The 12,865-nt window shown below is 53.4% G+C and overlaps 1 protein-coding gene across 11 annotated transcripts in view; it reads left to right on the forward strand.

Annotated features, from left to right (window-relative positions):
* PRKN (parkin RBR E3 ubiquitin protein ligase) overlaps positions 1 to 12,865 on the forward strand; it is a 529,515-nt gene that overhangs the window by 298,482 nt on the left and 218,168 nt on the right. For all 11 annotated transcript variants that reach the window (XR_013813998.1, XM_079780669.1, XM_079780675.1 and 8 more), the window contains one exon: positions 4,577 to 4,660. Coding sequence is in view for 10 of the 11 variants with exons in the window: in XM_079780669.1 (XP_079636795.1) it covers positions 4,577 to 4,660 (84 nt within the window). In the remaining variant the exon portion in view is untranslated. The remainder of the gene's footprint in view (positions 1 to 4,576; positions 4,661 to 12,865) is intronic.

Consider the following 12,865-nt stretch of genomic DNA (forward strand, 5'->3'; position numbering starts at 1 on the left):
CATGCCCTTGACCGGAATCGAACCTGGGACCCTTGAGTCCACAGGCTGACGCTCTATCCACTGAGCCAAACTGGTTTCGGCTGGATATGTAGGTTTTATGGACTGGCCAGGACGGTTACCTCTACCGCTACATCTTCGTGGACAACTAATTACATTGACACACAGACAAGTATGACCACCTGCTAGCTTTAACCAGTACCCTATCTTACTTCATCCTTTCCCTTTCTTGCAAAAAGGTGGCCGATGGCGTTCAGGGCCAGTTGGGGGTTTAGAGGAGGAGGGTATGCACCCAAATGTCATGTGCTGGCCAGAGTTGTATTCTGAGAACTAAATGATGAGCCTGCCTGCCCACAATGGCACCTGGGCATTCACAGGAATCTAATAATCGTCTTATCCCATTTAATAAGCATGGTGTGGTCCAGTCATAACCCCAGGACAGAGAGCAGCGGAGAGGACTGTGCGGGCCCCCATGATAATAAGCACTGTTATGCAGATGGATGCGCAGGCCTGGAACTGAAATGAGCTTGGCCATCTCCGCAGTTAGGACACATCGTGCTGCCTGGCACCGCCTCTCATCTGAGCTGCGGCCAAGCCCCTCCATGCAGACTATTCTTAGTGCACAGCGCGAGCAGATGAAGGTAATCACACGGTTCTCCAAAGTTAAATCTGTGAGGAGTGCACAGCAGTGACTCACTGCAAGTCTTCATTTGTCTCCATTGTTTAAATTCTATGAAATGGATGGAAAAAAAAAACAAAAAACCCACCGCTGTTTAAACCTGCTCTCGCTGTGCCGTGCTGTGCGACTAGAAAGCTGTCAACACTTTGCAGTATAATTGAAGGCCTCTAGCGGTTTCCAAATAGTTTGGCAACTGGGAATCGTGACAGAACCACGCACTGTGTGATGTTAATGCGTTTAGCGTGATGGCGCCCTGCGTGGGGGACTGGCCGTCTGTAATGACAGTGATGGGCTTTGTCAAATGCTGCCGAGCTGCAGGGCAGTGGACAGGAGTTGTTTCACTTATAATGACACTGATTTTTTCAGAGATGTGAGGTTTCTCTCTTCTAATAATTTTCTTGTGAGGGACAAGTATGTTATCAAGGATTAGATTATGAAATGTTCACTTTTTATGACATGAAGCACACTTTAGTGGTGGAAGGAAATTTGTTTTATGCCAAATTATGTTTTACTAGAGGCCCAGTGCACGAATTTGTGCACAGGTGGGGGACCCTCGGCCTGGCCAGCGATCAGGGCCAATTGTGGGTGGAGTGGTGGGGGGAGTAGATGGCCAGACAGGGGGAGGGACTGCGGTAGGTTGGCCGGCTGGGTAGGGGGAGGGACCATGGGAGGTTGGCCAGCTGGGTGCGGGGAGGGACTGTGGGAGGTTGGCCGGCTGCGGGGAGGGACCCAGGGATGTTAGCCAACCAGGGGGAGGGACCACAGGAGGTTGGCCAGCAGCGGGTAGGGACTGCAGAAGATTGGCCGGCTGGCCAGCGGGAGGGACTGCGGGAGGTTAGCCGGCTGGGTGGGGGGAGGGACTGCGGGAGGTTGGCCGGCTCGGGGGAGGGACCTCAGGAGGTTGGCCAGCTGGGTGGGGAGAGGGACCTCAGGAGGTTGGCCAGCTGGGTGGGGAGAGGGACCGCGGGAGGTTGGCCGGCTGGGTGAAGGTAGGGACCACAATAGGTTGGCCAGCTGGCCAGGGGGAGGGACCGTGGGAGGTTGGCCAGCTGGGCGGGGAGAGGGACCGCGGGAGGTTGGCCGGCCACGGGAGGTTGGCTGTGGGAGCGCACTGGTCAACCGGTTGTTCAGTCGTGTAGGCTTTTATATATATAGATAAGCTACAGTGACATGCCAGCACTTGGGGGAAATCTCCAAGGCCAGCGAGACACTCTGTTCAAGCAGCTGTTGAGTTAGCCCGGCAGCATCGGGTACTCAGTACATGTGACTCCGAGCTGGTTCATTGCGGATGCCAGCAGCAGCTGCATCACTACGCACGGAGCATCCCTCCTGCCGGGAAGCGGCACTGTATCAGGGGCTGTCTAAAGTGGGGTGAATGCATGAGTCCAGGAATACACACGGCTCCATTGTCTCTTCACTGACTGATTTTTCTAAAATGCCTTATCGTCCATAATGGGTTTTCCCATCAATGAGCTCATTCCTTATCTTATTTGGCCCGAGTTCTTATTGCCCACACTATAGAGATAAGAAAGTGAGGCATAAGGTTGTTAAATTTATCAGCCTAAACTTTAGCGAAATTCTGTCCAGAACTTAGATCGTCTGACATTTTGTGCATTGAGGTGCTCTTTCCGAGATCACGTTGTTCTCATACTATAGTCATTCAGCAGCAGCCGCTAATATTTACTGAATGTTAACTATGGGTATAGGATTATGCTAAGTACTTTATCTCATCTAACCATCAATCCTATGAGGTAGGCGCAATTGCTAGTCCCCCATTACACCTAAAAAAAGAATGTTCTGATTAATTGAGTAACTTTCCCATCATTGTGTGGCTGTTAATGTCAATTGGATTTGAAATGCAGTCCATCTAATTCAAAAGTGTGAAGACATTGTTTATCATCTTACCATTCCAATTGCTTAGAAATCAGTACTTTGCATAATATTACATTTTACTGTATATGCAACTGAGTCATGTTATTAAGTGCTGTGGTGGCCATGCCACTGAGTCATTTGCCTGAAGTTCTGACTTAAGTGCGTCTCGTGAATGTGTTTAAATAGCACTCGACTTTGTGGTTTTCCAGCTGGCGGTAATGTCAGACAGGACAAACCCCCAAATGCCTTCTCTAGTTGCAATTCCCAGTCTCTTTCTGATTCACACAACCCGAACCACTACCTTCTCACCACACCTTCTCGGATTCCACAGGCCAACAGCCCCAAGCCTTTACTTGAAGTAATTTCTCATAGGAGACCCAGGACACGGCTACTCCTCCAGACGAATGAGATTAGACGGTGGCCAACATGCTGTCTCAATTTTTTAATAGTAATTTCCTGTAGACCAAGGATTGGCAAACACTTTGCATTCAGGGCCGGACAGGAAAGAGTTTAGGCCTGGAGAGTCCGTCCTCTGTGCTGAAAGTCAGCCCTGCCCTTGCACCTTGAAAAGCAGCACAGACAATACGGAAGTCCACGGCCGGTCCGTGCACTTCATCGTGGACGTGGAGGCCTGAGGGTCATTTACTGTTCACGGGCCACGAAATACTCTTCTTCCGCTTTTCCAGTGTGCTGTCCAACCATTCACTAACCTCAGACCTTCCCAGTCCGTGGGCTGCACAGAACAAAGCCCCGGCCAGAGTTGCTCACCTGCTCTGGGCGCTCAAGAAATGCCTGGATTTTTCTTGGTTGTGACCAATCCTGGGCTTAACCAGGAGAACGTTCTCTAAAAAGCAGCCGCGTGAGTCTTCACGATCATGGGTATTTCACACGAATGTCCTGACATTTTTTCAGACGTGTTTCTCCAATCCTGCTCAGGTGAGAGATGAGATACAGTGTCGGGGGTCCCCTCCGTGACACGCCCTCATCCATCCATAGCTCCTCAGCTGCCGTGGGACTCGCTGCCCTGTCTAGTCTGGTCGCAGACCATGCTCACTCCCACACAGAGCTGCTGTAACCATGGAAACCCTGACTCGTCTACTTTCTAAACTAGACAGGAGCAGAGTTAACTCTGCTTTGCAATGGCACACGTTCCCGGGCGCCGCTTCCCGCTTTCAATGGCTCAGTGCCGACAGTGGGTGGTGTGGCTACTAGTGAACCAGCACATGCTATATTTTATTATGAAGCCTACATCCAACAGAATGCTGAGATGCTATTACTTATATTATTTTGTTATGGTTTGAGATCAAAAAGAAAAGTGTGAATGAGTTCTGTCAAATAAAGTGATAACTTAGGTGGCCATTGATTTGAGGAGTTCTCAACATAGATGTTTCTGTTGCTTTTTGGACTGAAAAATTAAGGCCTGAAAGTTGCATGTCGTCAATTTGCCCAGAAAGTTTCATCATCCGGGACTTTGAGGTGGTGAAATGTGCCCGGGCCCGAACTCCATGCCTGGTGGTTCCCAGTCAGGGCACACACCCAGGTTGTGGGTTCGATCCACAACCTGGGTGGATCGAACCCAGGTGGATCGATAGAGGCTCATATGGGAGACAAGGGAACAATGTTACTCTCTCACATCAATGTTTCTCTCTCTCCCTTCTTCTCTAAAATAAAAAAATAATTATGATAAAAAATGTTTTTTAAAACTTGTCAGTTGAAATTATAATGAATTGTAAGAAAAAAAGTTTCTTTAAACTTTTAAGCAATTAAATTGGACTGCAGTGAGGACGTTACCACAAGTAAGTGAACTGCGTGCCCAATGTCACCCTAGGACGGCTGTGAAAATGGTCCCGACCTACTGGGCCCCGGGGGTCCCGAGGCCGCCCAGCGTCTCTGGACTGCGCTCTGCACGTCGCCGCAGCACACCGATCTCATTGTCCCTCTCCAGCGTAGACCTCACCGGTTGTGATCGCGCGGGAGAAATGTCCCTGACAATCAGTGCACCAGTAACGTGTCCGCTTCTTTCCAAAGGGCCCGTCCTGCTGGGACGACGTGCTGATCCCGAAGCGGATGCGGGGTGAGTGCCAGTCGCCAGGCTGCCCCGGGACCAGCGCGGTAAGTACCTGCCGCTCCCCGTCTGTCAGGGTGGCATCTCCCCTGTCCACGAGGCAATGACCCGAGAGACGAAAGTGCTGGCTTTTCTCCTGTCTGATAACATTCGCCGAAAGTGGTGCAAGATTCAGAAGTGTTTCTGACATTCACCAAAACGTCTCCGGGTCCCTGCCTCCCAGGGCCTCCTTCCCAGGGGCCGCGCCGCTCCGGGTGACCGTGGCAAAGCGCGACAATTTAGACTCCTCGCAGAGTCACGGAGTGACAGTCATGGGCTGTGAGCCAGAAGGGACCAGGCCTGGCAAAGGAAAGGAACAAGGACACAGTGTTGTTCCTCCTGATGCCGCGATCGTGTGCTGCCTCCCGGGTCACTCAGCTGCGCTCTTGCTCTGCCCCTCCGTCTCCGGTGGCGGTTTTCTGACACGGCGCACGGCCCACAGGCAGGAGGGTGGCCCGCTCCCCGGAACACCCCTCTGTTCTCTGGCCAGCGGCACCCCGTGCTCCAGGCAGAGCAGGTGTTTCTCCAGAGCCCCTGAGCAGCGCAGTCACTCCAGAAGCAGTTCTCTTGCTGTGGTCATGCTTGCAGTTTGTCTGTTACACCTTTTACCTCGAAAGTCCCCGGGGCCACCACACCCTGAGGATGTGCCTTCTGAGCCGCGAATGCTGTCTCGGGGCCAGCACCAATGTCACTGCGAGTTCACTGACGGCCGCGGCCAGCTGGCGGCTCCGGTCTTCTCCAGGAACTGGGTCTGTCGGTAGCAACAGGTGCGGGGTTTGGGCTGGATCCTCAGACGCCCCCTCTCCCGCCTGCGGGTGGCGCGGGTGCCGAGCAGCAGGGAGCACGTGGCGTCCCTCTCCATCGGGCTGGGCTGGGGCCAGGGGCAGGCTTCTGCTGATGCAAATCCTGAAGAAAGCCAGTGACTCCGTGTCCCTGCCCACAGCCGTCGCGCTTCCTTCAGCCTTAGGTTTGCTGCGGGATGAAATCGAAGGGCATGTTTTGCAGGGAGAACTCTTAAGTACAGTTACCTGCAAGCGCGTGCACACAGATGCAGTATGTGTATCTTATAGTATACACTAGAGGCCCGGTGCACAACATTCGTGCACTGGGGCGGGGGGGTGTCTCTCAGCCTGGCCTGTGCCCTCTCGCAGTCCGGGACCAGGCCTAAGCCAGCAAGTGGACATTGGACATCCCCCAAGGGGTCCTTAGCGCTGCCGCGGAGGCAGGAGAGGCTCCCACCACTGTCGCTGCGCTCGCCAGCCGTGAGCCCGGCTTCTGGCTGAGCGGCGCTCCCCCTGTGGGAACGCACTGACCACCAGGGGGCAGCTCCTGTGTTGAGCGTCTGCCCCCTGGTGGTCAGTGCGCATCATAGAGACCAGTTGTTCTGCCTTTTGGTCGATTTGCATATTAGCCTTTTATTATATAGGATGATATGCAGATGTCACTACCTTTAATAATAATGGTGGTAGGCCATATCCTCTGGTGTGCGTAACACGGTGGTCTCCATAGCATTTGGAGATCTCCTCCAATCATAGCCAGTCTGCCTGCCTCTCGTACCTTGAGCTTAGTTGGCAGGATTGGGTCACAGAAGAGCAGGTAGTTCTGCATCCGTAAGATTTAGCTCAAATTGGCCAAAGGGGGAACTGTGGGGGCGGGGGGCTGTCGCTTGTTGCATCTCCCACTCGCCTGGGATATCAGGGCAGAGGATTGCGTGTAAATCAGGCGACAGTGCAGCTCTGGTCCCCACGGCTCCGTGAACTGGTGCCCCCAAACCCTTCCCGCATCCCATCTACAAACCTGGATTAAACACAAGCACGTGTTTGTGAAGGATGGCTGTGCTGACAACAGTGAAAAAAATTACGCACCAGGAATTCAGAGAAGCTGGACCGCAGAGAGGATATCTATAAACTGCAGCCACTGATTGGGGGGGAGGGGGGGGCGTGGAGCCTCAGACAGCAGAGGTCACGGCAAGGTCAGGGCTCAGCACGGGGAAGGAGCCGCAGATCCCCCACAGAGCAGCACCCTGCTGGATTAGCTGCGGAGGGCTGGGCGTGGGGCCTGGCTTACTCTGGGTGCAGGTAAAATGTCCCTCCTTAGAACTTGTGGGCATAAACCCATCTTCCCAAGTTGGGGGGCGGGGGGGTGATGCATTACTTAAAGGTAGGCTCTCTAGCTTTCAATAAAAGATGTGATAACCCAGAAAGACACAGTAGTTTAGAAAATGGCATCATGTTAGTAACGTGAACTTAAAAAAATATATTGGGGCCAACTGTCAGAATTCACGGATCATGTGGACGAGTCTCCCGCCACTTTGAGAGAGAAACAGGATTAACTCGCCGAGGGTGTGAGCTCCAGCAGCTCCACTCAGAAAGGACGGGACCGACTAACAGCCAGCGGACCGGCCGCCCCCCTGAGCGCTGCCCCCCCAACCCCGCCACCGAGGACACCCCACGGTTCCAGCGTGTTTGCGACATCTGATCGTGTTCCAGGGCACGAAGGCATTGAAACATCACTAGCCAACACGTAGCCACGGGAAGTCTCTTAAACGTGGAAACTCAATCACTTAGTCAATAAAAAATAGCCGCGTGGAACTATGGGATCAAGCAATAATGAAAACGTGCCACACATCAATTCCTTTGGGATGTACCTGGATTAGCTTTTAAAGGGAGTATTTAATGTCACAAATGCTTATTTAATTAAAAAAGAGGATAACATTATTTAAACACTAGCAGCCCGTTTGCACGAAGATTCGTGCAATAGACCTTCATTCACCTGGCTGCCTGCACCAGTTTTCTGCCGGCACCGGGGACCCAGGCCTTGGCTGTGGCCACCACCTTCTGCCTTCTTTCAGGGTCAGGGCTTGTCCCCGGGCAGTGGCCTTGGGCTCTGCTGCACCCCAGCGTCCCTGCTAAGGATCGTAGGAGCCGACCCCCTGGTCATTGCCTGCGATCCGTGCAGGCTCCCTGCTGGTGCCCAAGGCCGGGAAAGCCTCTGCCCGAGGCTTTCCTGGTCTTGGGCTCCGCTGCACCCCAACGTCCCTGCGACGGTTTCCTGGTGGGCGTGGTTGGTGGGCATGGCTTGTGGGTGTAGCGAAGGTACGGTCAATTTGCATATTACTCTATTATTAGGTAGGATATTGTAAGATAGAAAAAGAAATGATCACATCCAACTGTATCCCCCCACGTCCAATGAGCCTAGCCGGCTGCTGGTGGGACACAGGAGGTGCGGCTCTCCGGAGGGCGGCGGACACCCCATCCCTCAGTCGGAGCCCTCAGAGCCTCTGCTGGAGCTCGGAGGGCAGCTACCTGCACTCCAGGCCCTGTGTCCTCCCGGTGCCGGGGCGCTGGCTCCTGAAGGAGGCGCGAAGATGGGCACTTGTAAGTATTTTATCTTAAGTTTGCGGGGTATTTTGAATTTTAGACAGTATTTTGGACACTATATGTTATAGTCTCATAAAAAAAGGTGTCATTTCTATCCCTTGTATAAATATCCATATACTTAAAATTCAAAAGAGCAGGGTTTCCAGTGTGGTCTTAATTAATATTTATGTACTTAAAGATACTCTAACCAGCTCATTTGAAATAGCAGTGCCATTTAACCTTGGCTTTTAGAGTACAAATACAAGCTTGACCTTCACACAGAGAAACCGAACCGCATCCCGTTCCACACTAATTGGTGTCATCGTAGGACAGCACAGCATTGGTTCTGAAAGGCGTCTCACTTCATGAAAAGAACTTTTTGGTCAATTCAAAGAGTGTGGGCTTGAGGTTCAAAGGCAGGAATCAATAGGATATTCTCCATTAGGGGGATTAATTCATCTTTGGATATGATGTAAAACTAAATTTTCTGTGTAAATCTTCATTTTATATTTTGCCTACGATACCTTAGACAATGAAGATTTTGTGTCTGTACATGTGCTGAGGGGTTATTTTTTTATTTGTACACACAGAGGCCAAGGTATTATTCCTCTCTGGGCCTTATTCCTGAGTTCCACATCATAACTTTAAGAAAATATTTTTATTGATTTCAGAGAGGAAGGGAGAGGGAGAGATGGAAACATCCATGATGCGAGAGGACCGTCGATCGGCTGCCTCTATTCACCACTCTTCAAAGTAACCCGTGGCCACGGTTACCTTGCCGAGGGGTGTCGGTTTTACTGCTTCACAGCCAATAGCATGCATTACAGTTTACATTTTTGAAAGTAAGGTTTACCGGAAGTGCCATGTAAAATGACATGGTCTTTTTTCGATTACTTGATTTTGCCAGGAACCGGAGTCTTTACATAGAACTTCTTTTTCTTGTCAGAAACAGTTGAGAAGGGCCTCTAAAAATAGCTCACTGATTTATTTCAAATAAAATCAGATTCTAAAAACTATCCCCTGAACTATAATAAATCACATAATTAGTAAACTCAGTACAGTAACTGGAGCGCTTCCATCTCTCTCCCCACGCGGTTTATCTCCGCCCCCCCCCCCCCCCCCCCGGGCCACAGCGGGCTGGGTCCTGCCGGGGGCATCAGGTGAAGGGAGTTAGTACTCGGGTCTCTAGCTCCGATATCCTCCTCTCGGGCGATGCTGACTAGAAGAAGGAAACGCATAGCACGTGAGAGGCACCTGAGAGAAACCACTGCTCCTGACCCGGCATTTGCTGACTGTATGTCCCGGACTTCCTTGCTCATGTCTCAGTTCCGTGGCGTTGCTCTCCCACAGGGCCTGCGTTCCTCCTGCTGGTTCTTACTGTCCTTTTAGACCTTGTTAGACTCTCACCAGTGGGACTCGGGGCCCTCAGGGTGGTTTCCTGGGGTGCACTCCCTGTTCTTACTTGAGCCCGCATCCAACCACAGTCACAGGCTGCTGTGTCCTGTGTGGAAGAGAAGAGCTCAGGGTGACCAGGCGTCCCGTGACAGTCACAAGTGAGAAACACGGGCCCTGGCGCCTCCCAGTACGCATGGAGCAGTCCCAGCCTCCTGGCTTCCGGGGGCCGGGGCAGCTGGGGCGAAGGGTGGAAGCAGACGTGAGAGAGGGGCGACACCTTTGCTTGCCCCTCGCTCTGCCCTGGGGTTCGGCCGAAGGGAACTGGTCCCCGCCCGCCCTGGCCCCCACAGCCCTGCTGTCTAACCTCCCAGTAAGATGGAGTGGTGCAGCTCTGAGGTCCTCTCGGATGATGATGGAACGGTGCCGACGCGAGACAAAAGGCTCTGTTGTCTGACATGCAATTTGGGTGACAAACTAGAAACTTCTTATGTCATTTTTCAAAAACCAATCAGGTATTCAGGCTCAAGGACAGTTCACTGCTAAACTAAGTTTTGAGCACTTGATAACAAAAAGTGTCATTTTTAAAAAATTAAGTCACAATAAATAAATAAATAAATAAATAAATAAATAAATAAAATTAAGTCCCGAATTGCATATTTAAGCAAAACATTTAAACATGTTTATATATAAAAATAAATCATTCTATTATGAAAAAGGTGTCAGGTGTTAAGAGCGCTAAAGAAATTGCGGCAGAATCGAAGAACCTGGGGTATTTGTGAGGCTCTGAAGCCGAGACTCAGTTCAAAGGAATTTTTTTCTGCGACATCACCCCTGTTACTAGTCGCTGGGCTCTCCCACACCTCGGTGTTGTGAGCGACTCCTGCACTGTTGTGTGAAATGCTCTCTCAGGAGGGGACAGGTGCTGGAACTCGGTGCAGTGCAGCGAGCATCTGCGTGGACCAGGGACAGCACACACTGTGCCCGCAGACAGGGCCTGGGTTAGTTGGAGACGCCACCTTTCAAGCCAATGTGCCATTTCCACGATATATTTTTAAATATTGAAACTAGTTCTTTCACCCGCCATCGCCAGAAACTCCTGCTCCGCACGCATTGGTCGCTGCCAACCTGTGACTCTCTGAGCTGTCATCGACCTGGTTTTGTATCCGCTAGGAGAGAATCGTGCAGACGACCACATGCCGCTTAGCATGAGCAGTTTAAACCTGTGGATTATTCCCAGAGGCTGAGAAGTCACCTCTTCATTGTCTGTCTTCCCATCGGATGATCCCACAGCAGCTCTGTGCTGAGAGTCTGCCCGGAGCTGGTGCGTAGTTCGACAAGGCCTTGGACCTCAAAGACAGTGGAGGAACCTGTCATGATGAATCGGAAAAAGATGGCTCCCGGGCCACGACGTCTCTTTGGGGAGAAGGCACCCGGCCTCCGAACAGGGAGCAATGGAAAGATCACTTAGAAGAGGGTTCTGAATGAGACCCTGAGAGCTGGGCGAGGCAGGGCCCAGGGCGGCCTGAACACCCCCCCCCCCCAGTGTTTCGGGGACGGAGACTAGCCCCGCGTGGAAGCATCGGGTCAGTGGCTGCAGGCCCCTCTGCCAGGCCTCCGTGCCCGTGCGCAGGGCTAATGGAGCGGGGACAGTGGAAGGAAGATTCGAGAGTAATGGGCGAGAGAGGAGGCGGCTCCCAGCCGGGAAATCGCTCTGGTCCTCCGGCCGGCCGGTCCTGATGGATGGAGCCCTTGCTGTGCGCCCCATGGCCTCACTGAGAGACCCTCCTCTCCCCCTCAGGCAGCCTTGCTCTCCAAGTCATCAAGGCCAGGATGAACTGGTTCCCGAGGTTTCCCTGCACAACACCCCCAGGCCAGGCTGCCGCCCCTGATGTCCCAATGGAAGCGGGACGAACCCCAGGCCAAGGAGGCTTCCCGCTATTGACCCGAGTGGGGGAACGTTTACTCCACCGACGTTTCTTGGAAAACACACCGTCTGGGACCCTCGGAGCCGAGCTTCCCAAGCAGGTGGGGGCGTCCCGTCCGCACGCACTCGGCTCTGGAAAGGACGAGCAGGCCGAGCGGCCTGCAGGAGCATTTTTACGAGAAGACGGGAAACTGACGTTTAAAGATGGGAAACAAAATGGGATTTTCAAAATTGGTGTCTTTCCCGGGAAAGAAACATGGTGGTTCTCACAGCAGGTGTCTGTCTGTCCGCGTCTCACGTCTCACGGGCAGCGGCAAAGGCTGACCTGCGGGCGCTGGGGCGTCGGGGCGAGGAGGACGGTACCGGGATGGCTGCCCCGGGCCCCGGGAGCAGTGCAGGGACCCCGCACGGCCTCCAGGCCGCACCCGGACAGAAAGGGGTGTTTCCCCTGCGCTCCTCACCGTTTGGGGAAGTTCCAGGGAGGGTCGGCCGTGGACAAATGGTGACTGACCAGGAGCTGACCGGGATCATGCTGGGTGTGGCCGGTGCTCTGTGAATGGGGCGAGGAATTGAAACAGACGGGCAGGAAGCGAATGCCAGGAGGCCAGCACAGCAAGTGCCGGCGGGGGTAGAGAAAGGGACTCTCCCACCCCAGGAGGTGCCTGAGGGGGAGCAGTGGGGTCCCCACAGGCAGCGGCGCTGGCATGTCGGGTGTGTTGTCCGAGGCAGAAGAATGACAGGCCAATGGACACAGAGGGAGGGGACTGGGAAGCCAGGTGATCCAGCCGGAGCAGGTCCGCCTTCCCCCCTCAGCTCCTGGGCGTGACGAGCGGCCTCAGCCCTCCCCGCTCTCAGCTCAGAGCCTCCCACGGTTGCCATGGGAGCAGAGAGAAGCAGTCTGCACAGACCCTGCCCACAGCACAGATATATGAGAAACATATAAGTTTAAAAATAAATAAGCCGCTGCCATTCGGGTGGCTGGCTGCCAGGGAGGGGTCACGGGAACGCTCTGGACTGAGTTGTGCCAGAGCCCGTGATGTCACAGCCTGCACGCACCCCAGTCCGTGGGCGTGTGCCGTCTCTGTATGAGCCCGTGATGTCACAGCCTACACGCATCCCGGTCCGTGGGCGTGTGCCGTCTCTGTATGAGCCCGTGATGTCACAGCCTACACGCACCCCGGTCCGTGGGCGTGTGCCGTCTCTGTATGAGCCCGTGATGTCACAGCCTACACGCACCCCGGTCCGTGGGCGTGTGCCGTCTCTGTATGAGCCCGTGATGTCACAGCCTACACGTACCCCGGTCCATGGGCGTGTGCCGTCTCTGTCGTCTGGGTTCAGATTGAAGTCGGACACTGATTTGATGAGGACGCATCCGAGTAGGATTATACCGACGTGAGCGTTCATTCGCGCGGGGCTGGGTGAGTTGAGGATCTGAAGCATCTGTGGCTGGGACAGTGTTAGATAGACAGTAGGCAGCGCTTCCCGTCAGCGCCCCATTGAATGGTGCCCAAGGCGCCGCTCCCGCGGGAGTTAAA

This window comes from Cnephaeus nilssonii (genome assembly GCF_951640355.1).
Source record: "Cnephaeus nilssonii genome assembly, chromosome: 9".
Taxonomy (NCBI): domain Eukaryota; kingdom Metazoa; phylum Chordata; class Mammalia; order Chiroptera; family Vespertilionidae; genus Cnephaeus; species Cnephaeus nilssonii.